The sequence below is a fragment of the Sardina pilchardus genome, chromosome 15, assembly GCF_963854185.1.
Source record: "Sardina pilchardus chromosome 15, fSarPil1.1, whole genome shotgun sequence".
Classification (NCBI taxonomy): Eukaryota; Metazoa; Chordata; class Actinopteri; order Clupeiformes; family Clupeidae; genus Sardina; species Sardina pilchardus.
This window is the reverse complement of record NC_085008.1, coordinates 33,841,662-33,867,903: the sequence shown is the minus strand read 5'-3', so window position 1 is coordinate 33,867,903 and position 26,242 is coordinate 33,841,662. Positions and strand designations below refer to the sequence as shown.

At 42.6% G+C, this 26,242-nt stretch overlaps 1 protein-coding gene and 1 long non-coding RNA gene across 2 annotated transcripts in view; one reads left to right on the top strand and one right to left on the bottom strand.

Moving 5' to 3' along the window:
• The window catches only part of LOC134102296 (cation channel sperm-associated auxiliary subunit gamma-like), a 445,552-nt gene that overhangs the window by 41,361 nt on the left and 377,949 nt on the right, over positions 1 to 26,242 (bottom strand). The window contains exons 22-23 of the mRNA XM_062556364.1: positions 25,242 to 25,337; positions 25,076 to 25,168 (exon numbers count right to left, since the gene is read on the bottom strand). Coding sequence (XP_062412348.1) covers positions 25,076 to 25,168; positions 25,242 to 25,337 — 189 coding nt within the window. The remainder of the gene's footprint in view (positions 1 to 25,075; positions 25,169 to 25,241; positions 25,338 to 26,242) is intronic.
• Positions 10,317 to 11,248, top strand: LOC134101772 (uncharacterized). The gene is made up of 3 exons (XR_009941451.1): positions 10,317 to 10,435; positions 10,915 to 10,936; positions 11,157 to 11,248. It is a non-coding gene; the product is annotated as an uncharacterized LOC134101772 (long non-coding RNA).

Here is a 26,242-nt window from a genome sequence, read left to right as displayed (position 1 = left end):
GAGCTCTGGCTTTGGGTGTGGCTTTGGGACTCTATAGCGCCACCTAGCTTGTTGTCTGTTGTGGTTGACACAAACATTGACGAAAATTAACCAAATTTGGTGGGCATGTGTGTTGCTCATGCACATGCCCACCAACAAGTACGCGTTGCTTTGTTAGATTCCGCAAATGTCAAGGCTCCGCACCGCAGGTGCTCGGGCCCGCCATCGCCGCTTGCGGCTATATTTAGGGCCCGAGCACCGAGGTGCGGCCACTGAAAGTGGCTGCACCGTAGGTGCAAGGCCCTATTGTTTTTGCTCAGATTATTATTAGGGCCCGAGCACCGAGGTGCGGCCGCTGTAGCAGCGGCTGCACCGTAGGTGCAAGGCCCTATTGTTTTTGCTCAGATTATTATTATTAGGGCCCGAGCACCGAGGTGCGGCCGCTGAAGCAGCGGCTGCACCGTAGGTGCAAGGCCCTATTGCTTCTACTCAGACTATTATTATTCCCGTGACTTCCTCTTACAGGTCATGTTTGGCCTTTTTTCACCAACTTGGCATGCTCTAAAACTCTAGAAATTCGGCAGTTAGATGTGGAATTGGTAACGCTACTCAGAGACAAAGCTCTGGCAAAGGGTGTGGCTCAGGGACTCTATAGCGCCACCTAGCGCGGTTTCTGTTGTGGTTGACACATACATGCACGAAAATGAACCAAATTTGGTAAGCATATGTGTTGTATTAACTCATTAACTGCCATTGACGTCTTTAAACGTCATTTCAGACACATACGTTGACTGCCATTGACGTCTTTAGACGTCAATTGCGTTTTTCAATGGGGAGGGCTCCTGGGTGGGCTTGGGAACGATCTGGCAGAGTTTCAGGCTTGTAAACAGACTGCACTAGCGATCCGAACCTCTAGATGGCAACAGTGCCATTTGGATCATTAGTATCTGCCTAGAGTGCACAAGTCATGCAGAGACAACTAGCAAACACACTGAAGATCGACCACAGTGGATCTAGTTTGCACGCGATGCAGGGAATAAATATGCTTACTTCTTACATCAAGGATGGAAAACACGTGAACGGTATGATCCATTTACATTGGATATTGCGATATAGACTAACAACAACCTTGCTAGTGCTAGCTTGCTAAGTCTAGCATCCTGTTCAGAGTCTTTAGCGACCATCAGAGTCCCTAGCAACCTTGACGAGACTGACGAGATAACAGTGCAATCGTGGTTGACATACTACTGAAACGCTAACGTTAAAAAGTTGATTTTCACAATGTAGAAGGTGGTAGAAAGTGAAACCGTGGAAAAGTATGATTGTACCCTTAAGGTTTGCTAGACATACATCTAAAACATACTTGCTTGATACCAGCTTTCTCTAAACCAAATAAAAATGTGCAAATGCAGCAATGAGAGATAAACTTATATGAAAAGAATATTTACTCAGATTTTCAAAGTGTGATTCTGCTTAAATAAAAACATGTAATTTTACTTAGAATAGAAGTATGATTTTGCAATAGATTATAAAACTGTATTTTTTACTTAAACTTGAAAGAATAACTGTTTAGACTTAAAATGTATTTTTTTCCCTTGAATTTGATAGAATGTTTAATCAAAAGATTTAAGTGTTTTAATCCAACTTATATAGTATGTCATGTTTAATGAAATGTGCTTAGAATTAGTATAGAGGAAAAAGCTTGTAGTTCATGTGCAGGCCTGAGTTCAAAGTAAGGTCACCAGAAAGAGAAAAAAAGAGACAAAGACACTTGATCGTGTCGGAGCGCAATAGGTTTAGACTTGGGCGTGAAAGTAGTATAAAAGGTCTCCTTCGCGGGTACTTAAGGCTCTTCTCCTTTTTTGTTTTGGACTCTGAACTTTGCATTTCGAGACAGATAGATTTTTTTTTTATATTGTATTTTATTTTTAATAAAGTCAAAGCCCTAACCTTCTGTTAGGGCATTGTTTAAAAGCCGCCGAGAGTTTCTTTTTCGTGTTTCCTGCCTCCCCTGTGTCAAAGAGAACATCGACCCTCTCGCAAGAGGCGCAAGCCTACAGAGGGGACCCAGTGGGTAAGTTTCTCTGTGGTTTGGGCTTACTTTCTAAGACACCGTTAATGGGCAAATACTTACTGCACACTGCACTGACACATACAGGAGTAGCGAACTCAGCTGTGTATTTAGGAAGGAAAGTTCTATACACCGTAGCGGTCACAAAACCAACTAGGCTTCGTTTAACAGTTGTATTTCTGTAAAATAAGGTCTAAATGCATACCACACAAGCAGGGATATGGAAATCGGTTTTTAATAAATAAACTTATGTAAAAACTGAGCACAAATTGTTACAAATAAAATCAAAATCTGTGTAATGTCATGTATAATATGCAGATTCATCCTTGAAAAAATCATATTATCTTTTTGCACTGTTAGTAAATTAAACTAAGTTTGTTGTGAGCAAACAACTTACTTTAACTTATTGAAAGCAGATGCGTATAAATGACTGAGAACTTTTATTTTTCAGTAATTCAAAATCATACTAGTTTAGATTAACTGAATTATTTTCATAGATTGCAAAAAGTCTGTCACTGGAGAAAGAAAGTACATATGTGTGGTCAGCTTTGATGGTGATTGTGAAGCTTTCTGCGGTCCCTTGTTCGACAGACAATGTCTGCGATGCGGTCTCTGTGACCGGAGGTTGACCTCAGTAACCATAATCAAGAGTCAGCTGCCATAAACACAATCTATTTTCTCCGAAAGTGCGAAGACACTTTATTATAGGTACGATTGCAGGCAATAGGATCAGCAGTGAAAAAGGACTAGATTAAAGAGAGCCTCCTAAAAAGTTTCACTTGTTGACCCCAGAGTCCTGATCAAGGATTTTTGGTCCAAATAGAGAAAGTCTCTCTCTTTTGCATCAGTCCTTTCGTACATCCTAAACCCGTTGAAAAGGGGCCCCTGCAAAAAACACGATACTGATAGTCACTTCCTTTTCTGCAAGGCAAGTTTTGCAGAGACAGAAGAGGAAGCACACACTCTGTAGCAAGTCGAAGAACTCGCAGAGTCTAAAAACAAGCATACTCTTTGGTAAGGTGTGAAAAAAAACACAGAATTCAAAGACAGAGACACCACACCACTCTTCTTGAAAAAGCGAGAGCCTCGCTGTTTTTCGAGGAAATACACACACACCCACGGAGTAGCGATCTCAACTGTGATTGTAGTAGCCCTATATTCACCAGAGTAGACACAAAACGCAACAACAAAAAGATCGTTTTCTCCATGTTTTGGTCAAAAACAGGTGTTTTTAGCAAAACTAACCCATGTTCTACTGACGATTACTAAAGAACGGAAAACGATAGAAACAAGCCGTTTTTTCCTGGTGAAAGAAGAGAGTCTACTCTTTCATTTGGTACCTTCGGTGTTTACATAGTCATAAAGCTCACCGTTCGGTGGATCTCGGAAAAACAGTCAAAATGCTGTAAAACGTCTGGCAGTATGGAGCGCTCTGCACTGAAAATCGCTGGCAGCCAATGAGTTAATCTGAACAACTTTTACATTTTAACGATATAGTAAATCTTAGAAGAATTTGAGTTATGATTATGATTATGATTTTTGCACATCACATATTTTGAAACACTTCTCCTAGACGGTTTATCGAAATCATGTCATATAAGCACTAAAATGATCTTGAGGGGTTGCCCGAGAGGAATAGCGACCAGATTTTTGAATTTCAAAAGTATATCGAAATGGCGAAGGTTTGAATTATGGTGTTTTATTAAGAAACAGGAAGTTGGTGTTATAGGCAGAAAAAAGGTTGTAAATTGGATGTAGTTTGGCAGCTACATGTGGAATTGCTTCTGCTAGTCAGAGACAGAGCTCTGGCGTAAGGTGTGGCTTTGGGACTCTATAGCGCCACCTAGCAGCACGTTATCTGTTGTGGTTGACACAAACATTTACGAAAATTAACCAAATTTGGTGGACTTGTGTGTTATTGCTATGGCTAGTCAGAGACAGAGCTTTGGCATAGGGTGTGTCGTAGGGACTCTATAGCGCCACCTAGTGCGTTGTCTGTTGTGGTTGACACAAACATTCAAGAAAATTAACCAAATGTGGTGGGCTTGTGTGTTATTGCTATCGGTAGTCAGAGACAGAGCTCTGGCCTAGAGTGTGGCTTGGGGACTCTAGAGCGCCACCTAATGCATTGTCTGTTGTGGTTGACACGTACATTCACCCAAATGAACCAAATTTGGTGGGCATGTGTGTTATTGATTAAGTTATTCAGAGACAGAGCTCTGGCCTCGGGTGTGGCTTAGGGACTCTATAGCGCCCCGTAGTGCATTGTCTTTTGTGGTTGACATACATTCACGAAAATGAACCAAATTTGGTTGGCATATGTGTTATTGCTATAGCTATTCAGAGACAGCGCTCTGGCCAAGCGTGTCTTAGGGACTGCATAGCGCCACCTAGCGCATTGTCTGTTGTGGTTGACACACACATTCACGAAAATGAACCAAATTTGGTGGGCTTGTGCGTTATTGCTATCGATAGTCAGAGATAGAGCTCTGGCCTAGGGTGTGGCTTAGGGACTCTATAGCGCCACCTAGCGCATTGTCTGTTGTGGTTGACACGTACATTCACCCAAATGAACCAAATTTGGTGGGCATGTGTGTTATTGCTATAGTTATTCAGAGACAGAGCTCTGGCCTCGGGTGTGGCTTAGGGACTCTATAGCGCCACCTAGTGCATTGTCTGTTGTGGTTGACACATACATTCACGAAAATGAACCAAATTTGGTTAGCATGTGTGTTATTGCTATAGCTATTCACAGACAGCGCTCTGGCCAAGGGTGTCTTATGGACTGTATAGCGCCACCTAGCGCATTGTCTGTTGTGGTTGACACACACGTTCATGAAAATGAACCAAATTTGGTGGACTTGTGCGTTATTGCTATCGATAGTCAGAGATAGAGCTCTGGCCTAGGGTGTGGCTTAGGGACTCTATAGCGCCACCTAGCATGTTGTCTGTTGTGGTTGACACATACATTCAGGAAAATTGACCAAATTTGGTGGGCATGTGTGTTGCTCATGCACATGCCCACCAACACGCACATGTTGCTTTGTTAGATTCCGAAATGTCACAGGTCTCCGCACCGCAGGTGATCGGGCCCGCCATCGCCGCTTGCGGCTATATTTTCGTATTGCTATCGCTAGTCAGAGAATGAGCTCAGGCCTAGGGTGTGGTTTAGGGACTCTATAGCGCCACCTAGCGTGTTGTCTGTTGTGGTTGACACATACATTCACGAAAATTAACCACATTTGGTGGGCATGCGTGTTATTGCTACCGCTAGTCAGGGACAGAGCTCTGGCCTAGGGTGTGGCTTAGGGACTCTATAGCGCCACCTAGCGCATTGTCTGTTGTGGTTGACACGTACATTCACGAAAATGAACAAAATTTGGTGGGCATGTGTTTTGCTATAGCTATTCAGAGACAGAGCTCTGGCCGAGGGTGTGGCTTAGGGACTCTATAGCGCCATCTAGTGTGTTACCTGTTGTGGTTGACATATACATTCACGAAAATTAATAAAATTTGGTGAGCTTGTGTGTTATTACTGCCGCAAGTCAGAAACAGAGCTCTGGCCTAGGGTGTGGCTTAGGGACTCTATAGCGCCACCTAGCATGTTGTCTGTTGTGGTTGACACATACATTCAGGAAAATTGACCAAATTTGGTGGGCATGTGTGTTGCTCATGCACATGCCCACCAACACGCACATGTTGCTTTGTTAGATTCCGAAATGTCACAGGTCTCCGCACCGCAGGTGCTCGGGCCCGCCATCGCCGCTTGCGGCTATATTTATTCTCTTTTCCTCTTAGCCCGTTTGGCCGTTTCACCAACTTGGCATACTCCAAAACTCTTGTAATTTGGCAGGCATATGTAGAATTGCATTTGATACTCAGAGACAGAGCCCTGGCCTAGGGTGTGGCTCAGGGGGTCTATAGCGCCACCTACCGCGCTGTCTGTTGTGGTTGACATGTGCATGCACGAAAATGAACCAAATTTGGTAGGCAGATGTGTTGTATAAATCTGAACAACTTTTACATTTACACTACATAGTGAATCTTAAACAAATTTGAGTTATGATTATGATTATGATTTTTGCACATCATGTATTTTGAAACATTTCTCCTAGACAGTTTATCGAAATCATGTCATATGAGCAGTAAAAGGATCTTGAGGGGTTGCCCGAGAGGAATTGCGAACAGATTTTTGAATTTTCGAAGCATATCGAAATGGCGAAGGTTTGAATTATGGCGTCTTATTACGAAACAGGAAGTTGGTTTTATAAGCAGAAAAAAGGTTATAAATTGGATGTAATTTGGCAGCTACATGTGAAATTGCTTCTGCTAGTCAGGTACAGAGCTCTGGCCTAAGGTGTGGCTTCGGGACTCTATAGCGCCACCTAGTAGCACATTATCTGTTGTAGTTGACACAAACATTCACGAAAATGAACCAAATTTGGTGGACTTATGTGTTTTTGCTATCGCTAGTCAGAGACAGAGCTCTGGCCTAAGATGTGGCTTAGGGACTATAGCGCCACCTAGTAGCACGTTATCTCTTGTGGTTGACACAAACATTCACGAAAATGAACCAAATTTGGTGGACTTATGTGTTATTGCTATCGCTAGTCAGAGACAGAGCTCTGGCCTAGGGTGTGGCTTAGGGACTCTATAGCGCCACCTAGTAGCACGTTATCTGTTGTGGTTGACACAAACATTCACGAAAATGAACCAAATTTGGTGGACTTGTGTGTTATTGCTATGGCTAGTCAGAGACAGAGCTTTGGCCTAGGGTGTGGCATAGGGACTCTATAGCGCAACCTAGTGCGTTGTCTGTTGTGGTTGACACATACATTCACGAAAATGAACCAAATTTGGTGGACTTGTGTGTTATTGCTATCGGTAGTCAGAGACAGAGCTTTGGCCTAGGGTGTGGCTTAAGGACTCTATAGCGCCACCTAGCGCATTGTCTGTTGTGGTTGACACAAACATTCACGAAAATTAACCAAATTTGGTGGGCTTGTGTGTTATTGTTTTTGCTAGTCAAAGACAGAGCTCTGGCCGAGGGTGTGGCTTAAGGACTCAATAACGCCATCTAGCGCATTGTTTGTTGTGGTTGACACAAACATTCACAAAAATGAACCAAATTTGGTGGGCATGTGTTTTGTTATAGCTATTCAGAGACAGAGCTCTGGCCGAGAATGTGGCTTAGGGACTCTATAGCTCCACCTAGTGTGCTACCTGTTGTGGTTGACATACATTCACGAAAATGAATCAAATTTGGTGAGCTTATTTGTTATTACTGCCGCTAGTCAGAAACAGAGCTCTGGCCTAGGGTGTGGCTTAGGGACTCTATATCGCCACCTAGCAGATTGTGTGTTGTGGTTGATGCATACATTCAGGAAAATGAACCAAATTTGGTGGGCATGTGTGTTATTGCTATAGCTATTCAGAGACAGTGCTCTGGCCAAGGGTGTCTTAGGGACTGTATAGCGCCACCTAGCGCATTGTCTGTTGTGGTTGACACACACATTCACGAAAATTAACCAAATTTAGTGGGCTTGTGCGTTATTGCTATCGATAGTAAAAGATAGAGCTCTGGCCTAGGGTGTGGCTTAGGGACTCTATAGCGCCACTTAGCGTGTTGTCTGTTGTGGTTGACACATACATTCAGGAAAATTGACCAAATTTGGTGGGCATGTGTGTTGCTCATGCACATGCCCACCAACACGCACGTGTTGCTTTGTTAGATTCCGAAATGTCACAGGTCTCCGCACCGCAGGTGCTCGGGCCCGCCATCGCCGCTTGCGGCTATATTTATTATTATTATTAGGGCCCGAGCACCGAGGTGCGGCCACTGAAAGTGGCTGCACCGTAGGTGCAAGGCCCTATTGTTTTTGATCAGATTATTCGTATTCTCTCTTTGTCTTATCCCGTGCGGCCCTTTTTCACCAACTTGGCATGCTCCAAAACTCTTGTAATTTGGCAGCTACATGTGGAGTTACCGTGGCTACTCAGAGACAGAGCTCTAGCCTAGGGTGTGGCTCAGGGACTCTATAGCGCCACCTAGAATGTTGTCTGTCGTGGTTGACACATACATTCACGGAAATGGCCCAGATATGGTGGGCATATGTGTTGTATAAATCTGAACAAGTTTTACATTTAAACAAAATAGTGAATCTTAGAAGAATTTGAGTTATGATTATGATTATGATTTTTGCACGTCACGTATTTTTAAACACTTCTCCTAGACGGTTTATCGAAATCATGTCATTTAAGCACTAAAATGATCTTGAGGGATTGCCCGAGAGGAATTGCGAACAGATTTTTGAATTTGTGAAGTATATTGAAATGGCGAAGGTTTGAATTATGGCGTTTTATTAAGAAACAGGAAGTTGGTGTTTTAGGCAGAAAAAAGGTTATGAATTGGATGTAATTTGGCAGCTACACGTGAAATTGCTTCTGCTAGTCAGAGACAGAGCTCTGGCCTAAGGTGTGGCTTTGGGACTCTATAGCGCCACCTAGCAGCACGTTATCTGTTGTGGTTGAGACATGATTCACGAAAATGAACCAAATTTGGTGGGCTTGTGTGTTATTGCTATGGCTAGTCAGAGACAGAGCTTTGGCATAGGGTGTGGCGTAGGGACTCTATAGCGCCACCTACTGCATTGTCTGTTGTGGTTGACACAAACATTCACGAAAATGAACCAAATTTGGTGGACTTGTGTGTTATTGCTATGACTAGTCAGAGACAGAGCTTTGGCATAGGGTGTAGCGTAGGGACTCTATAGCGCCACCTAGTGTGTTGTCTCTTGTGGTTGACACAAACATTCACCAAAATGAACCAAATTTGGTGGGCATGTGTGTTATTGCTAAAGTTATCCAGAGACAGAGCTCTGGCCTCGGGTGTGGCTTAGGGACTCTATAGCGCCACCTAGTGCATTGTCTGTTCTGGTTGACACATACATTCACGAAAATGAACCAAATTTGGTTGGCATGTGTGTTATTGCTTTAGCTATTCAGAGACAGCGCTCTGGCCAAGGGTGTCTGAGGGACTGTATAGCGCCACCTAGCGCATTGTCTGTTGTGGTTGACACACACATCCACGAAAATGAACCAAATTTGGTGGGCTTGTGCGTTATTGCTATCGATAGTCAGAGATAGAGCTCTGGCCTAGGGTGTGGCTTAGGGACTCTATAGCGCCACCTAGCGCATTGTCTGTTGTGGTTGACACGTACATTCACCAAAACGAACCAAATTTGGTGGGCATGTGTGTTATTGCTATAGTTATTCAGAGACAGAGCTCTGGCCTCGGGTGTGGCTTAGGGACTCTATAGCGCCACCTAGTGCATTGTCTGTTGTGATAGACACATACATTCACGAAAATGAACCAAATTTGGTTAGCATATGTGTTATTGCTATAGCTATTCAGAGACACGATCTGGCCAAGGGTGTCTTATGGACTGTATAGCGCCACCTAGCGCATTGTGTGTTGTGGTTGACACACACATTCACAAAAATGAACCAAATTTGGTGGGCTTGTGCGTTATTGCTATCGATAGTCAGAGATAGAGCTCTGGCCTAGGGTGTGGCTTAGGGACTCTATAGCGCCACCTAGCGTGTTGTCTGTTGTGGTTGACACATACATTCAGGAAAATTGACAAAAATTTGGTGGGCATGTGTGTTGCTCATGCACATGCCCACCAACACGCACATGTTGCTTTGAGAGATTCCGAAATGTCACAGGTCTCCGCACCGCAGGTGCTCGGGCCCGCCATCGCCGCTTGCGGCTATATTTATTATTATTATTATAGTTTTTTCCTCCTTACCTGTTTTTTTTTTTTTTCACCAACTTAGCATGCTCTAAAAGCCATTTGTAGAATTGCGATCGAAACCCAGAGACAGAGCTCTGGCCGAGGGTGTGGCTCAGGGACTCTATAGCGTCACCTATCGCGCTGTCTGTTGTGGTCGACACATGCATTCACGAAAATGGCCCAGATTTGGTGGGCATGTGTGTTCTATTAACCCTTTGTGGACGGCCCATTGAAATATGGTTCGATTTCGAACCATGACGTGTTCGCCGTGTTTGAATCACGCATTTAACCTCACCGATGAAAATTCTTTCATCTTGTGATTGGCCCGCCTCCGATACTTCCGCGTTCGGCTCATTCGCGGCTGTTCAATGAATAAACATGTCGGACCATACATATCGACAAGTCCGTTTTTCAGCTGCTGAGGTGGCAGAAATGTTTTGTCAACATATAAATGATGACAATAGCAGTGAAGACAGTGAAATAGGTGGCTTATCTAGTGGAAAAGAGTACAAGTTGGACCGTGAACTGGATGAAGACTTTCGTGACTCTGACTCCGACGACGACTAGCTGCTGCTACGGCGACAACAACGTGAGTAAACAATAAAGTTCTTGAAACTCAATATTGTATTTTACTACTACTTACACTACTTACAGCTTCATAAAACCTTATATTTACGTGTGATAACACTCTGAGTAGACTGTGCCTTTTGTATGGTGTGTTTTTTGTCTGTCACAACTGAAAGAAATCGCGCCTCGTGTTTGTTTATTTTTGATCGCGCTTTATATACTCGCGGGTAAATTATTCGCTCTTTGCCAACATTGTAGTGTTGCTAGCATATTCTATGGGCATGTCTGGATGAAGAGCTGAATATAGGATGGAAGGAATAAATAAATATCAGTGTTACTCGTTCTGTTTAGTTCCAGAAATGTCTATTTGTGCTCCCTATAAGAAAGTAATGGCATATAAGAAAGGCATGCCTAGTAGGCCTAAGTAGCAACCTTCTCTGACTGAAAGTAGCCTTGACCTAGGTGTTGAACATTGAACTTGTTTTTTCTCTCAACTTCTAGACAGAAAGCCTAATGACATTTAGTAAGTAAGCAACCTTTCTGCTACAACCTTTTCTGACTGAATCTAGCTTTGACCTAGGTTGTAAACAACTTACTTTTTTTTCCATCTCAACTTCTAGAAAGAAAATAATGACATGTAGTCAGTAGCAACTTTTCTGCTACAACCTTTTCTGACTGAAATTAGCCTTGACCTAGGTTGTGAACAACTTGTCTTGTTTTTTTTTTTTTATCTCAACTTTTAGAACTCAACATTCTCCTGGTTCTGCCACCGACTCAGAGGAGGATGACCCTGACCCTTGAACCTGAAAGGACCAGAAGGAATGCCAGAGCGACCGTGCCCAGGGAGAGCTGCACATCCAGTGATTCAACCTGTTGTCCAGACATATAGCTATGATGATCCAGACATGCTCAACCAGTTGCCATCTGTCCGTCCTGTACGCCAGCCTGGCATTCACCTAGATGTTCAAGTAACACGAGGTACCATGACCAAAGCCATAGATTTTTAAAAACTTTTTTCTACAGATGCCCTCCTGCTACAAATGCACCTACACAAATGCTTATGCCTGGGAGGAAATCCTCAGAAAGCCCTATTATGGTGGCACAGATGGTACAAGGAAAGAAACCAGTCCAGATGAATTGGCACGACTGATGGCCCTTGTAATGTTTTGTGGCCTTGTCCCAGTCAGTTCTTTTTACAGATACTGGAGCCCCAAAACCATGTACCATGGCCTGGCGTGGGCACGCAGCATAATGTCAAGAGACCGGTTCAAAGCATTGATGCCAATGCTCCATGTTGTAGATACTGGTGCTGAAGATGAGCGTGATAAACTGTGCAAAATCACTGGCCTGTTAGAGACTTTCAAGTTGACGTGTAGTAAAGCACTTTACCAACCATTCCAGCATGTTGCTGTGGAATGGTGAAATCAAAACATAGTTTATGCTTCTATACAAAACCCTGGGGAATTTGTCACTGATCATATTCCTTAGGTACTGTTTATAGTGATTGATAAGAGATTATTGTTTATTGCACATGAAAGCAGGAGGCACTTTCCATTACCATTGATCTGACATTGAGTGTTCATTCACTATTGATTGTTTATTGGAAATGCACTTACCAATGAATTTACATTTATTGTTGACCATAAATAAGAATTTTTTTTAGATTTTATTGATTGACTGTTCATAACATGCTTTTTCATCCTAAATAAGAAGCACTTTTTTAGTTGATGGTTGACATTTTGTCCATTGCTGCTTATGTTTATTGATTGTTATTTTTCGTGATTTGATAAGTGCACTTCTTTATTGAGTTACCACATCTAAAAAAAAATGAAGCAATATGGTTTGTAATAATTTATGTTTGCAAATAAATAAACTAAATACAATCAAAATAGATGTTGGGTGTTGTGGTGGTTTCCAAAAAAAAGTTAAAATGTACATATTTGGGTTATTTAGGTGCAACTTTTCTTGGGTCACTAAAAGGTTAGCACTTTCTTTTCCATAAAGATTTGTATTACCTGTCCTAAAGTATAGTGAAACATACCATATATAGCTCTGTCTCATGGATATATGGCCAAAATAACTTATTTTGACCTTTATGTCTGGATTTTGAGCCAAATGTCAAACCGGGCAGTGAAGACATTCTACTCGGTAAAGATTCTAAAATGTTCTGCAAACGTACAGGACATAATGAATTGACCATAACTTTTGAGCAGAAAGTGATAAATTGATTCTGTTTTTTTCCTTGAGTAGGGGACAACATTGCTAGTCTGTCATATACTCTAAGTTTTTCTCTATCTACGACAGAAATTAGAGAAAAATAAGATTTATATTGAAAAACTGTAATTTTCTCTTTTTTTCGGATTAATTTTGAGCATATTTATAAAAATAATTATGCTACCCTCACACATAATTACTTATGTTTTATACCATTTTAAAGTGCTCTTTCTTCTGATTTCAATGGTGTGTATATTTTATCTCTGCCATGTAGTATGGCCACACTGTAAGCTTTTTTGTGCCCCGAGGTCATCATTCTACTATTTTCTGCAAACGTACAGGACATAATGAATTGACCATAACTTTTGAGCAGAAAGTGAGAAATTGATTCTGTTTTTTTCCTTGAGTAGGGGACAACATTGCTAGTCTGTCATATGCTCTAAGTTTTTCTCTATCTCCAACAGAAATTAGAGAAAAATAAGATTTATGTTGAAAAACTGTTTTTTTTTTTTTTTTTTCGGATTAATTATGAGCATATTTCTAGACATAATTATGCTACCCTCACACATAATTACTTATGTTTTATACCATTTTGAAGTGCTCTTTCTTCTGATTACAATGGTGTGTATATTTTATCTCTGCCATGTAGTATGGCCACACTGCAAGCTTTTTTGTGCCACGAGGTCATCAAGTGTGGAATAAATGGAATGTTCAGGCAGTCAACAAAGGGTTAATCTGAACAACTCTTACATTTACACTCTATAGTAAATATTAGAAGAATTTGAGTTATGATTATGATTATGATTTTTGCACATCATGTATTTTGAGACACTTCTCCTAGACGATTTATCGAAATCATGTCATTTCAGCAGTAAAATGATCTTGAGGGGTTGCCCAAGAGAAATTGAGACCAGATTTTTGAATTTCAAAAGTATATTGAAATGGCGAAGGTTTGAATCTAGGTGTCTTATAAAAGAAACAAAAAGTTGGTGTTATAGGCAGAAAACAGTGACTAATTTGGATGAAATTTGATGGAGTATTAGTTAGTGTGTTTGTAGTGACAGTCATATACAAAGTTTTGAATTTGGTGTTGTTTGTGATTTTAAAAGTGCATTAATGATTGTGGTGGACACAGTGTTAGCTAAAATATTTTGAAGTGAGTTGACGAATAATAATAATAATCATATCAACAACCTATGATGCAATTTTGACTTTAGCCATGTTCACAGTAAGTGAGTATTTAGGTTTATTTGTGCTTGTATTTGTGTTTGGAGTATGTGTCTCATGCTCCATCCATTGAGCTGCGCAGGAGTAGGTGCTCTCTCTCTCTCTCTCCCCCTCCCCCGTCATTCTCTCTCTCTCTCAAGCGCGCGCGCGCGCGCACACACACACACACACACACACACAAACGCGCGCGCGCGCGCACACACACACACACACACACACACACACACACACACACACACACACACACACACACTCCTACTTCTTCTAGCCTATCCTAGCCCCAAGCACATTGTCTGTTGTGGTTGACAAGTTCATTCACGAAAAAGGACCAAATTTGGTGGGCATGTGTTTTGCTATAGCTAGTCAGACACAGAGCTCTGGCGGAGGGTGTGGCTTAGGGACTCTATAGCGCCACTTAGTGTAGCCCTGTTGTGATAGACAAATACATTTACGAAAATGAATCAAATTTGGTGAGCTTGTGTGTTATTACTGCCGCAAGTCAGAAACAGAGCTCTGGACTAGGGTGTGGCTTAGGGAGTCTATAGCGCCACCTAACGCATTGTCTGTTGTGGTTGATACATTCACAAAAATGAGCCACATTAGGTGGGCATGTGTGTTATTGCTACTGCTATTCAGGGATAGAGCTCTGGCCTAGGGTGTGGCTTAGGGACTGTATAGCGCCACCTAGCACTTTGTCTATTATGATTGACACATACATTCTCGACAATTAGGTACTCTTGTGTGTTATTGCTGCCACTAGTCAGAGACAGAGCTCTGGCCTTGGGTGTGGCTTAGGGACTCTATAGCACCACCTAGCTTGTTGTCTGCTGTGGTTGACACAAACATTGATGAAAATTAACCAAATTTGGTGGGCATGTGTGTTGCTCATGCACATGCAAACCAACAAGTATGTGTTGCTTTGTTAGATGCCGAAATGTCACTGGTCCGCACCGCAGGTGCTCGGGCCCGCGATCGCCGCTTGCGGCGATATTTAGGGCCCGAGCACTGAGGTGCGGCCACTGAAAGTGGCTGCACCGTAGGTGCAAGGCCCTATTGTTTTTGCTCAGATTATTATTATTAGGGCCCGAGCACCGAGGTGCGGCCACTGAAAGTGGCTGCACCGTAGGTGCAAGGCCCTATTGTTTTTGCTCAGATTATTATAGTTTTTTCCGTCTTACCTGTTTTTTTTTTACACCAACTTGGCATGCTCTAAAACTCTTGTCATTTGGCTCCCATTTGTAGAATTGCAATCGAAACTCAGAGACAGAACTTTGGCCTAGGGTGTGGCTCAGGGACTCTATAGCGCCACCTAGCGCGCCGTCTGTTGTGGTTGACACATACATTCACGGAAATGAACCAAATTTGGTGGACATGTGTGTTGTATGAATCTGAACAAGTTTTACATTTAAACTACATAGTGCATCTTAGAAGAATTTAAGTTATGATTATGATTATGATTTTTGCACATCATGTATTTTGAAACACTTCTCCTAGACGGTTTATCGAAATCATGTCATATAAGCACTAAAATGATCTTGAGGGGTTGCCCGAGAGGACTTGCTAACAGATTTTTGAATTTCAAAAGTATATCGAAATGGCGAAGGTTTGAATTATGGCGTTTAATTAAGAAACAGGAAGTTAGTGTTATAGGCAGAAAAAAGGTTATGAATTGGATGTAATTTGGCAGCTACATGTGGAATTGCCTCTGCTAGTCAGAGACAGAGCTCTGGCCTAAGGTGTGGCTTTGGGACTCTATAGCTCCACCTAGCAGCACGTTATCTGTTGTGGTTGACACAAACATTCACGAAAATGAACCACATTTGGTGGACTTGTGTGTTATTGCTATGGCTAGTCAGAGACAGAGCTTTGGCATAGGGTGTGGTGTAGGGACTCTATAGCGCCACCTAGCAGCATGTAATCTGTTGTGGTTGACACAAACATTCACGAAAATGAACCAAATTTGGTGGGCATGTGTGTTATTGCTATTGCTAGTCAGAGACAGAGCTCTAGCCAAGGGTGTGGCTTAGGGAATCTATAGCGCCACCTAGCAGCACGTTATCTGTTGTGGTTGACACAAACATTCACGAAAATGAACCAATTTTGGTGGGCTTGTGTGTTATTGCTATTGCTAGTCAGAGACAGAGCTCTAGCCAAGGGTGTGGCTTAGGGACTCTATAGCGCCACCTAGCATATAGGCTGTTGTAGTTGTCACATACATTCACGAAAATTAATCAAATGTGGTGGGCTTGTGTGTTATTGCTACCACTAGTCAGAGACAGAGCTCTGGCCTAGAGTGTGGCTTAGGGACTCTAGAGCGCCACCTAGCGCATTGTCTGTTGTGGTTGACACATACATTCACGAAAATGAACCAAATTTGGTGGGCATGTGTGTTATTGCTTTAGCTATTCAGAGACAGCGCTCTGGCCAAGGTTGTCTTAGGGACTGTATAGCGCCACCTAGTGCATTGTCTGTTGTGGTTGACACACGCATTCACGAAAATGAACCAAATTTGGTGGGCTTGTGCGTTATTGCTATCGATAGTCAGAGATAGAGCTCTGGCCTAGGGTGTGGCTTAGGGACTCTATAGCGCTACCTAGCATGTTGTCTGTTGTGGCTGACACATACATTCAGGAAACTTGACCGAATTAGGCGGGCATGTGTGTTGCTCATGCACATGCCCACCAACACGCACATGTTGCTTTGTTAGATTCCGAAATCTCACAGGTCTCCGCACCGCAGGTGCTCGGGCCCGCCATCGCCGCTTGCGGCTATATTTATTATTAGGGCCCGAGCACCGAGGTGCGGCCACTGAAAGTGGCTGCACCGTAGGTGCAAGGCCCTATTGTTTTTGCTCAGATTATTATTATTATTATTCTTATTATAGTATTTTCCTCTTACCGGACATGTTTTGCCCTTTTTCAGCAACTTGGCATGCTCTAAAACTCTTGAAATTTGGCAGCTACCTGTGGAATTGATGCCTCTACTGAGAGACAGACCTCTGGCCTAGGGTGTGGCTCAGGGACTCTATAGCGCCACCTAGCGCGCCGTCTATTGTGGTTGACACATACATTCACGGAAATGAACCAAATTTGGTGGACACGTGTGTTGTATAAATCTGAACAAGTTTTACATTGAAACTATATAGTGAATCTTATAAGAATTTGAGTTATGATTATGATTATGATTTTTGCACATCACGTATTTTGAAACACTTCTCCTAGACGGTTTATCGAAATCATGTCATATAAGCACTAAAATGATCTTGAGGGGTTGCCCGAGAGGAATTGCGACCAGATTTTTGAATTTCAAAAGTATATTGAAATGGCGAACGTTTGAATTATGGCGTTTTATTAAGAAACAGGAAGTTGGTGTTATAGGCAGAAAAAAGGTTATGAATTGGATGTAATTTGGCAGCTACATGTGGAATTGCTTCTGCTAGTCAGAGACAGAGCTCTGGCCTAAGGTGTGGCTTTGAGACTCTATAGCGCCACCTAGCAGCACGTTATCTGTTGTGGTTGACACAAACATTCACGAAAATGAACCAAATTTGGTGGACTTGTGTGTTATTGCTATGGCTAGTCAGAGACAGAGCTTTGGTCTAGGGTGTGGCGTAGGGACTCTATAGCGCCACCTAGTGCGTTGTCTGTTGTGGTTGACACATACATTCACGAAAATGAACCAAATTTGGTGGGCTTGTGTGTTATTGCTATGGCTAGTCAGAGACAGAGCTTTGGCCTAGGGTGTGGCGTAGGGACTCTATAGCGCCACCTAGTGGGTTGTCTGTTGTGGTTGACACATACATTCACGAAAATGAACCAAATTTGGTGGGCTTGTGTGTTATTGCTATGGCTAGTCAAAGACAGAGCTTTGGCAGAGGGTGTGGCGTAGGGACTCTATAGCGCCACCTAGTGCGTTGTCTGTTGTGGTTGACACAAACATTCACCAAAATTAACCAAATTTGGTGGGCTTGTGTGTTATTGCTATCGGTAGTCAGAGACAGAGCTCTGGCCTAGAGTGTGGCTTAGGGACTCTAGAGCGCCACCTAATGCATTGTCTGTTGTGGTTGACACGTACATTCACCAAAATGAACCAAATTTTATGGGCATGTGTGTTATTGCTATAGTTATTCAGAGACAGAGCTCTGGCCTCGGGTGTGGCTTAAGGACTCTATAGCGCCACCTAGTGCATTGTCTGTTGTGGTTGACACATACATTCACAAAAATGAACCAAATTTGGTTGGCATATGTGTTATTGCTATAGCTATTCAGAGACAGCACTCTGGCCAAGGGTGTCTTCGGGACTGTATAACGCCACCTAGCGCATTGTTTGTTGTGGTTGACACACACATTCACGAAAATGAACCAAATTTGGTGGGCTTGTGCGTTATTGCTATCGATAGTCAGAGATAGAGCCCTGCCCTAGGGTGTGGCTTAGGGACTCTATAGCGCCACCTAGCGCATTGTCTGTGTACGTTCACCCAAATTAACCAAATTTGGTGGGCATGTGTGTTATTGCTATAGTTATTCAGAGACAGAGCTCTGGCCTCGGGTGTGGCTTAGGGACTCTATAGCGCCACCTAGTGCATTGTCTGTTGTGGTTGACACATACATTCACAAAAATGAACCAAATTTGGTTGGCATGTGTTATTGCTATAGCTATTCAGAGACAGCACTCTGGCCAAGGGTGTCTTCGGGACTGTATAACACCACCTAGCGCATTGTCTGTTGTGGTTGACACACACATTCACGAAAATGAACCAAATTTGGTGGGCTTGTGCGTTATTGCTATCGATAGTCAGAGATAGAGCTCTGGCCTAGGGTGTGGCTTAGGAACTCTATAGCGCCACCTAGCGTGTTGTCTTTTGTGGTTGACACATACATTCAGGAAAATTGACCAAATTTGGTGGGCATGTGTGTTGCTCATGCACATGCCCACCAACACGCACATGTTGCTTTGTTAGATTCCGAAATGTCACATGTCTCCGCACCGCAGGTGCTCGGGCCCGCCATCGCCGCTTGCGGCTATATTTAGGGCCCGAGCACCGAGGTGCGGCCACTGAAAGTGGCTGCACCGTAGGTGCAAGGCCCTATTGTTTTTGCTCAGATTATTCTTATTATTATTATTATAGTATAATTATCTTACCAGTAACATTTTTCACCAACTTGGCATGCTCTAAAACTCTTGCAATTTAGCTGGCATATGTAGAATTGCATTTGATACTCAGACACAGAGCTGTGGCCTAGGGTGTGGCTCAGGGACTCTATAGCGCCACCTAGCGCGCCGTCTACTGTGGTTGACACATACATTCACGGAAATGAACCAAATTTGGTGGACATGTGTGTTGTATGAATCTGAACAAGTTTTACATTTAAACTATATAGTGAATCTTAGAAGAATTTGAGTTATGATTATGATTATGATTTTTGCACATCACGTATTTTGAAACACTTCTCCTAGACGGTTTGTCGAAATCATGTCATTTTAGCAGTAAAATGATCTTGAGGGGTTGCCCAAGAGAAATTGCGAACAGATTTTTGAATTTCAAAAGTATATCGAAATGGCGAAGGTTTGAACCTAGGTGTCTTATAAAAGGAACAAAAAGTTGGTGTTATAGGCAGAAAACAGTGACTAATTTGGATGAAATTTGATGGAGTATTAGTTAGTGTGTTTGTAGTGACAGTCATATACAAAGTTTTGAATTTGGTGTTGTTTGTGATTTTTAAAAGCGCATTAATGATTGTGGTGGACACAGTTTTAGCTAAAATATTTTGAAGCGAGTTGATGAATAATGATAATCATATCAACCTATGCTGCAATTTCGACGTAAACCACATTAACAGAAAGTGAGTTATTTAGGTTTTCATATGACTATGGTCTCTCCTATCCGCTCCTTGCTGCCCGCGCGTGTTACACACAGAACTACCTAGCCGCTCCCTCACTGTGGCTCACCCACTCTCCCCCTCCTTGTTTCTTTCCTTCCCCCCACAGTTATTCACACTTTCCCCTCTCTCCCAGCTGGATGTCTCTCTCTCCTCCCCCGCTCTCCACACAGAGACACAGACACAGACACAGACACACACACACACACACACACACACACACAGAGTCAAGAATGACAGTGTGATGCAAAGTAAAAGGTAAAAAAAAGATCATGTGTATAAAGATTTTATTCAGGTTAAGTCATTTTTGTGATTGAATTGGGGACTGACTGAGTAAGACCCAAGTTCTAATCCTCATAAAAATTTGTCTTTGCCTTGTGTGTTGCCACCTCTAGTCTGAGACAGAGCCCTGGCCTAGCGTGTGGCTTAGGGACTCCTGGTCACTCACTCACTCACTCACTCACTCACTCACACACTCACACACACACACACACAATATTATTATTCTCTCTTCGTCTTAGCCCGTTTGGCCGTTTCACCAACTTGGCATGCTCCAAAACTCTTGTAATTTGGCAGGCATATGTAGAATTGCATTTGATACTGAGAGACAGAGCCCTGGCCTAGGGTGTGGCTCAGGGGGTCTATAGCACCACCTATCGCGCTGTCTGTTGTGGTTGACATGTGCATGCATGAAAATGAACCAAATTTGGTAGGCAGATGTGTTGTATAAATCTAAACAACTTTTACATTTACACTACATAGTGAATCTTAAACAAATTTGAGTTATGATTATGATTATGATTTTTGCACATCATGTATTTTGAAACACTTATCCTGGACGGTTTATCGAAATCATGTCATATGAGCAGTAAAAGGATCTTGAGGGTTTGCCCGAGAGGAATTGCGAACAGATTTTTGAATTTTCGAAGCATATCGAAATGGCGAAGGTTTGAATTATGGCGTCTTATTACGAAACAGGAAGTTGGTGTTATAAGCAGAAAATAGGTTATAAATTGGATGTAATTTGGCAGCTACATGTGGAATTGCTTCTGCTAGTCAGGGACAGAGCTCTGGCCTAAGGTGTGGCTTCGGGACTCTATAGCGCCACCTAGTAGCACATTATCTGTTGTGGTTGACACAAACATTCACGAAAATTAACCAAATTTGGTGGATTTATGTGTTTTTGCTATCGCTAGTCAGAGACAGAGCTCTGGCCTAAGGTGTGGCTTAGGGACTCTATAGCGCCACCTAGTAGCACGTTATCTGTTGTGGTTGACACAAACATTCACGAAAATGAACCAAATTTGGTGGACTTATGTGTTATTGCTATCGCTAGTCAGAGACAGAGCTCTGGCCTAAGGTGTGGCTTCGGGACTCTATAGCGCCACCTAGTAGCACGTTATCTGTTGTGGTTGACACAAACATTCACGAAAATGAACCAAATTTGGTGGATTTATGTGTTTTTGCTATCGCTAGTCAGAGACAGAGCTCTGGCCTAAGGTGTGGCTTAGGGACTCTATAGCGCCACCTAGTAGCACGTTATCTGTTGTGGTTGACACAAACATTCACGAAAATGAACCAAATTTGGTGGACTTATGTGTTATTGCTATCGCTAGTCAGAGACAGAGCTCTGGCCTAGGGTGTGGCTTAGGGACTCTATAGCGCCACCTAGTAGTACGTTATCTGTTGTGGTTGACACAAACATTCATGAAAATGAACCAAATTTGGTGGACTTATGTGTTATTGCTATCACTAGTCAGAGACAGAGCTTTGGCCTAGGGTGTGGCTTAGGGACTCTATAGCGCCACCTAGTGCGTTGTCTGTTGTGGTTGAAACATACATTCACGAAAATGAACCAAATTTGGTGGACACATGTGTTATTGCGATCGCTATTGAGGGTGTGGCTTAGGGACTCTATAGCGCCACCTAGCGTGTTAGCCGTTTTGGGTTGACATTTACATTCACAAAAATGAATCAAATTTCATGAGCTTGTGTGTTATTACTGCCGCTAGTGAAAAACAGCTCTGGCCTAGGGTGTGGCTTAGGGACTCTATAGCGCCACCTAGCGCGTTGTCTGTTGTGGTTGACACATACATTCAAGAAAATTGACCAAATTTGGTGGCCATGTGTGTTGCTCATGCACATGCCCACCAACACGCCTCATGTTGCTTTGTTAGATTCCGAAATGTCACAGGTCTCCGCACCGCAGGTGCTCGGGCCCGCCATCGCCGCTTGCGGCTATATTTATTATTATTATTATAGTGGAATTCTTACGCTCCATGTTTGGCCTTTTTCACCAACCTGACATGTTTTAAAACTCTTGAAATTTGGCAGGTACGTGTGGAATTGGTAACGCTACTCAGAACCAGAGCTCTGGCCTAGGGTGTGGCTCAAGGACAGTATAGCGCCACCTAGTGCGTTGTCTGTTGTGGTTGACACATACATGCACGAAAATGAACAAAATTTGGTAGACATGTGTGTTGAACTAATCTGAACAACTTTTACATTGAAACTACATAGTGAATCTTAAAAGAATTTGAGTTATGATTATGATTTTGAATTTTGCACATCACATATTTTGAAACACTTCTCCTAGACGGTTTATCGAAATTATGTCATATAAGCACTAAAATGATCTTGAGGGGTTGCCCGAGAGGAATTGTGACCAGATTTTTTAATTTTTAAAGTATATTGAAATGGCGAAGGTTTGAATTATGGCGTTTTATTAAGTAACAGGAAGTTGGTGTTATAGGCAGAAAAAAGGTTATGAATTGGATGTAATTTGGCAGCTGCATGTGGAATTGCTTCAGCAAGTCAGAGACAGAGCTCTGGCCTAAGGTGTGGCTTAGGAACTCTATAGCGCCACCTAGTACATTGTCTGTTTTGGTTGACACATACATTGATGAAAATGAACCAAATTTGCTGTGCTTGTGTGTTATCGCTATCACTAGTCAGAGACAGAGCTCTGGTCTAAGGTGTGGCTTCGGGACTCTATAGCGCCACCTAGCAGCATGTTATCCGTTGTGGTTGACACAAACATACACGAAAATGAACCAAATTTGGCGGGATTGTGTGTTATTGTTATTGACAGAGCTCTGGCCTAGGGTGTGACTTAAAGACTATGTTGCGCCACCTAGCGCATTGTCTGCTGTGGTTGACACAAACATTCACGAAAATTAACCAAATTTGGTGGGCTGGTGTGTTATTGCTTTTGCTAGTCAGAGACAGAGCTCTGGCCGAGGGTGTGGCTTAAGGACTCTATAGCGCCATCTAGCGCATTGTCTGTTGTGGTTGACACATACATTCACAAAAATGAACCAAATTTGGTGGGCTTGTTTGTTATTGCTATTGGTAGTCAGAGACAGAGGTCTGGCCTAGGCCCTAGGGTGTGGCTTAGGGGCTCTATAGGACCACCTAGCGCATTGTGTATTGTGGTTGACTCACATATTCACGAAAATGAACCAAATTTAGTGGGCTTGTGTGTTATTGCTACCGCTAGTCAGAGACAGAGCTCTGGCCTAGAGTGTGGCTTAGGGACTCTAGAGCGCCACCTAGCGTATTGTCTGTTGTGGTTGACACGTACATTCACCAAAATGAACCAATTTTGGTGGGCTTGTGTGTTATTGCTATAGTTATTCAGAGACAGAGCTCTGGCCTCAGGTGTGGTTTAGGGACTCCATAGCACCACCTAGCGCATTGTCTGTTGTGGTTGACACATACATTCACGAAAATGAAACAAATTTGGTGGGCTTGTATGTTACTGCTACCGCTAGTCAGAGACAGAGCTCTGGCCTAGGGTGTGCTTTAGGGACTATGAGGCCACCCAGTGCATTGTCTGTTGTGGTTGACACGTACATTCACGAAAATGAACCAAATTTGGTGGGCATGTGTTATTGCTATAGCTATTCAGAGACAGCGCTCTGGCCAAGGGTGTCTCAGGGACTGTATAGCGCCACCTAGCACATTGTCTGTTGTGGTTGACACACACATTCACGAAAATGAACCAAATTTGGTTGGCTTGTGCGTTATTGCTATCGATAGTCAGATTTAGAGCTCTGGCCTAGGGTGTGGCTTAGAGACTCTATAGCGCCACCTAGCGTGTTGTGTTTTGTGGTTGACACGTACATTCAGGAAAATTTACCAAATTTGGTGGGCATGTGTGTTGCTCAAGCACATGCCCACCAACACGCACATGTTGCTTTGTTAGATTCTGAAATGTCACAGGTCTCCGCACCGCAGGTGCTCGGGCCCGCCATCGCCGCTTGCGGCTATATTTAGTTTTGCATTTTCTTTCTTGTCTTGTAGGCTAAATCTGTTGAAGTACACAGCATAGTTTGAAGATATATCGTTTGCTAGCTATCTGTCAAACTTGATAGGTGGTGTGCTAATCACAACATTATTAAATGGTGTCAATACAGACTTCAGCTCAACACTGGTTATGTAGGCTATACTGCAATCTGTCAGCCCTCTAGTGAGTGTGCCATGCTTTATTGAATCATGGTTTAAGGTGATGAATTATGTCTGTATTATAAAACAAAGCAATATAGTAAATATTATGCTTCCTCTTTGTCTTTTTCGTTATTTTAGATGGAGGTAGAGAAGAGTCAGTGGCTGGTGAAGTAAGAGGGATACAGCTGTCTGCTGATTCAAGGTCCCTGCCCCGTCGCCTCAACATCCTCAAGATCCTGTAGGCTACTGCTGCTGCTCCTTGCTTCAGCACCTTTCTCCTGATGCCTGACACCCCTCATCACCAAATCAGCCCATCAGTGCATTTTCATGCACTCTAATGAATAGTAGCCTATAATCTGCATAACATGAGCTGACATGAATATCAGAAATTCAGTATTTTCTCTTTTTATATCAGGATATTATATAATACTCCAAGGTTTGAAATGTTATTTCATACAATTTCTAGGTTCCCCCCACATAGCAGCCAATACAATCTTTTGTTCAATATCTGACTGCTTGTATTGCCTCATGACTGATGGCAAATATGCCTTATTTTGAGAAGTAGAATTTTGATGCATCTCAATGCATCGTAGACTCGAATTGAATTGAATCGTTACCTGGTGAATCGTAATCGAATCGAATCGTGAGGGCAGTGCCAATGCACACAGTGCCAACCCCTAGTTAAGCCATTCCAAATTAAGTTTATGCTATGTCATTTTAGTTTTTGTGTAGCCCTCACTTTATTGAGTGTAAGAATAAACCTTGTCTCATGCTTTTCGCCACCTTGCGCTGGGTGCACCATAGGGCCCTCCATCTCTGACGTGGCAATGGGATTAATTGTGTGTTTTTTGTCTGTGTAAATATAGCTCTGGTGTAAACTGTATATAACTCACTTGTTAGAAACCTCAATGATAAAGTAGAAATCAGGAGCCATCAGTCCCTGTGCTGACAGGTCGCCACATGGGGAGTTAGTCTGGCACAGCCATCTAAAAAAAAACAAGCATATCACTCAGACTGGGCAGCTGGGCTGTATTTTGTGTCTAATTACACAATATTTACCGAATTTTGTTGTTGGTTCCACTTAACACTTCGAAACCGTCTTGGGTTTTGTTGACTGACATGCCCTCGGAAGTCCACATCAGAGTCTGCTTGGAGCTGAGGCAAAATCAGAAATGTCACCTCAATAATATGGCTTGCAATTTCAACTAACAACTTCAACCAGTAACATTTTAGAGAGACACAAAGTTGTTGCTGTGATCTGAAAAAAGATAACACAGCCATTTATACTCAAAGAAGAAAAGAACAGTGGGTCCATGAACTCTGCTGGAGTTGGCTAATAAGCATTTACCAATTATTCATAGGTGTGTATGTTCCATCACTCTTTTTTCATTGGTCTTTAAATGTCATTGTTTATCACCTTCAGGTTCTGGCGCCGACGAGAGTGGCAGCAATCCTGGTAGCTCTGTGTCTTTTTGTTTTTACATGCTTTTTGTTTTCTTTCGTTTTACTTTATTTATCTTTATTCTAACCTATGGATATGGATCAGTTACATTGTTCTGGCAAAAGCAAACTTGTTTACACAAGGAAACAGCTGCTCGCACTGCGAAGACATGCCGGTGATGTTCACTGAGGAATTGTGGTGCGGGTATCAAAGTGAGGACGAGGCGACGGGAGAAGAAGTGGAGATTCAAGCCCTCAGTTCAATCGATGATGATGGGGAATGTGAACCAGGGTGTCTACAGCTATAAACAAGTTAAATTTAAGACTTTCTTAAGACCTTTTAATACCACTTCTAAATGAAATTCAAGACCAAACGTACGAAGGAAATAGAAATCAAAAGTGATAATAAACAGTAATATTTTCAAGTAAACACACTGATGTAGCCAATAGCCAATAGCTGGCCTTTAAAAATAAAAACATATTAAAATCCTCCTGCTCCTATGGGAATCTAACATAGGGGTCAAATACTTCCTTCCCCCTAGCATTTAAGGAAGAACATTTATTCATTTACGATACGATTTACGATACGATTCAATCACAAAAAAAATTGGTGTCCTTGG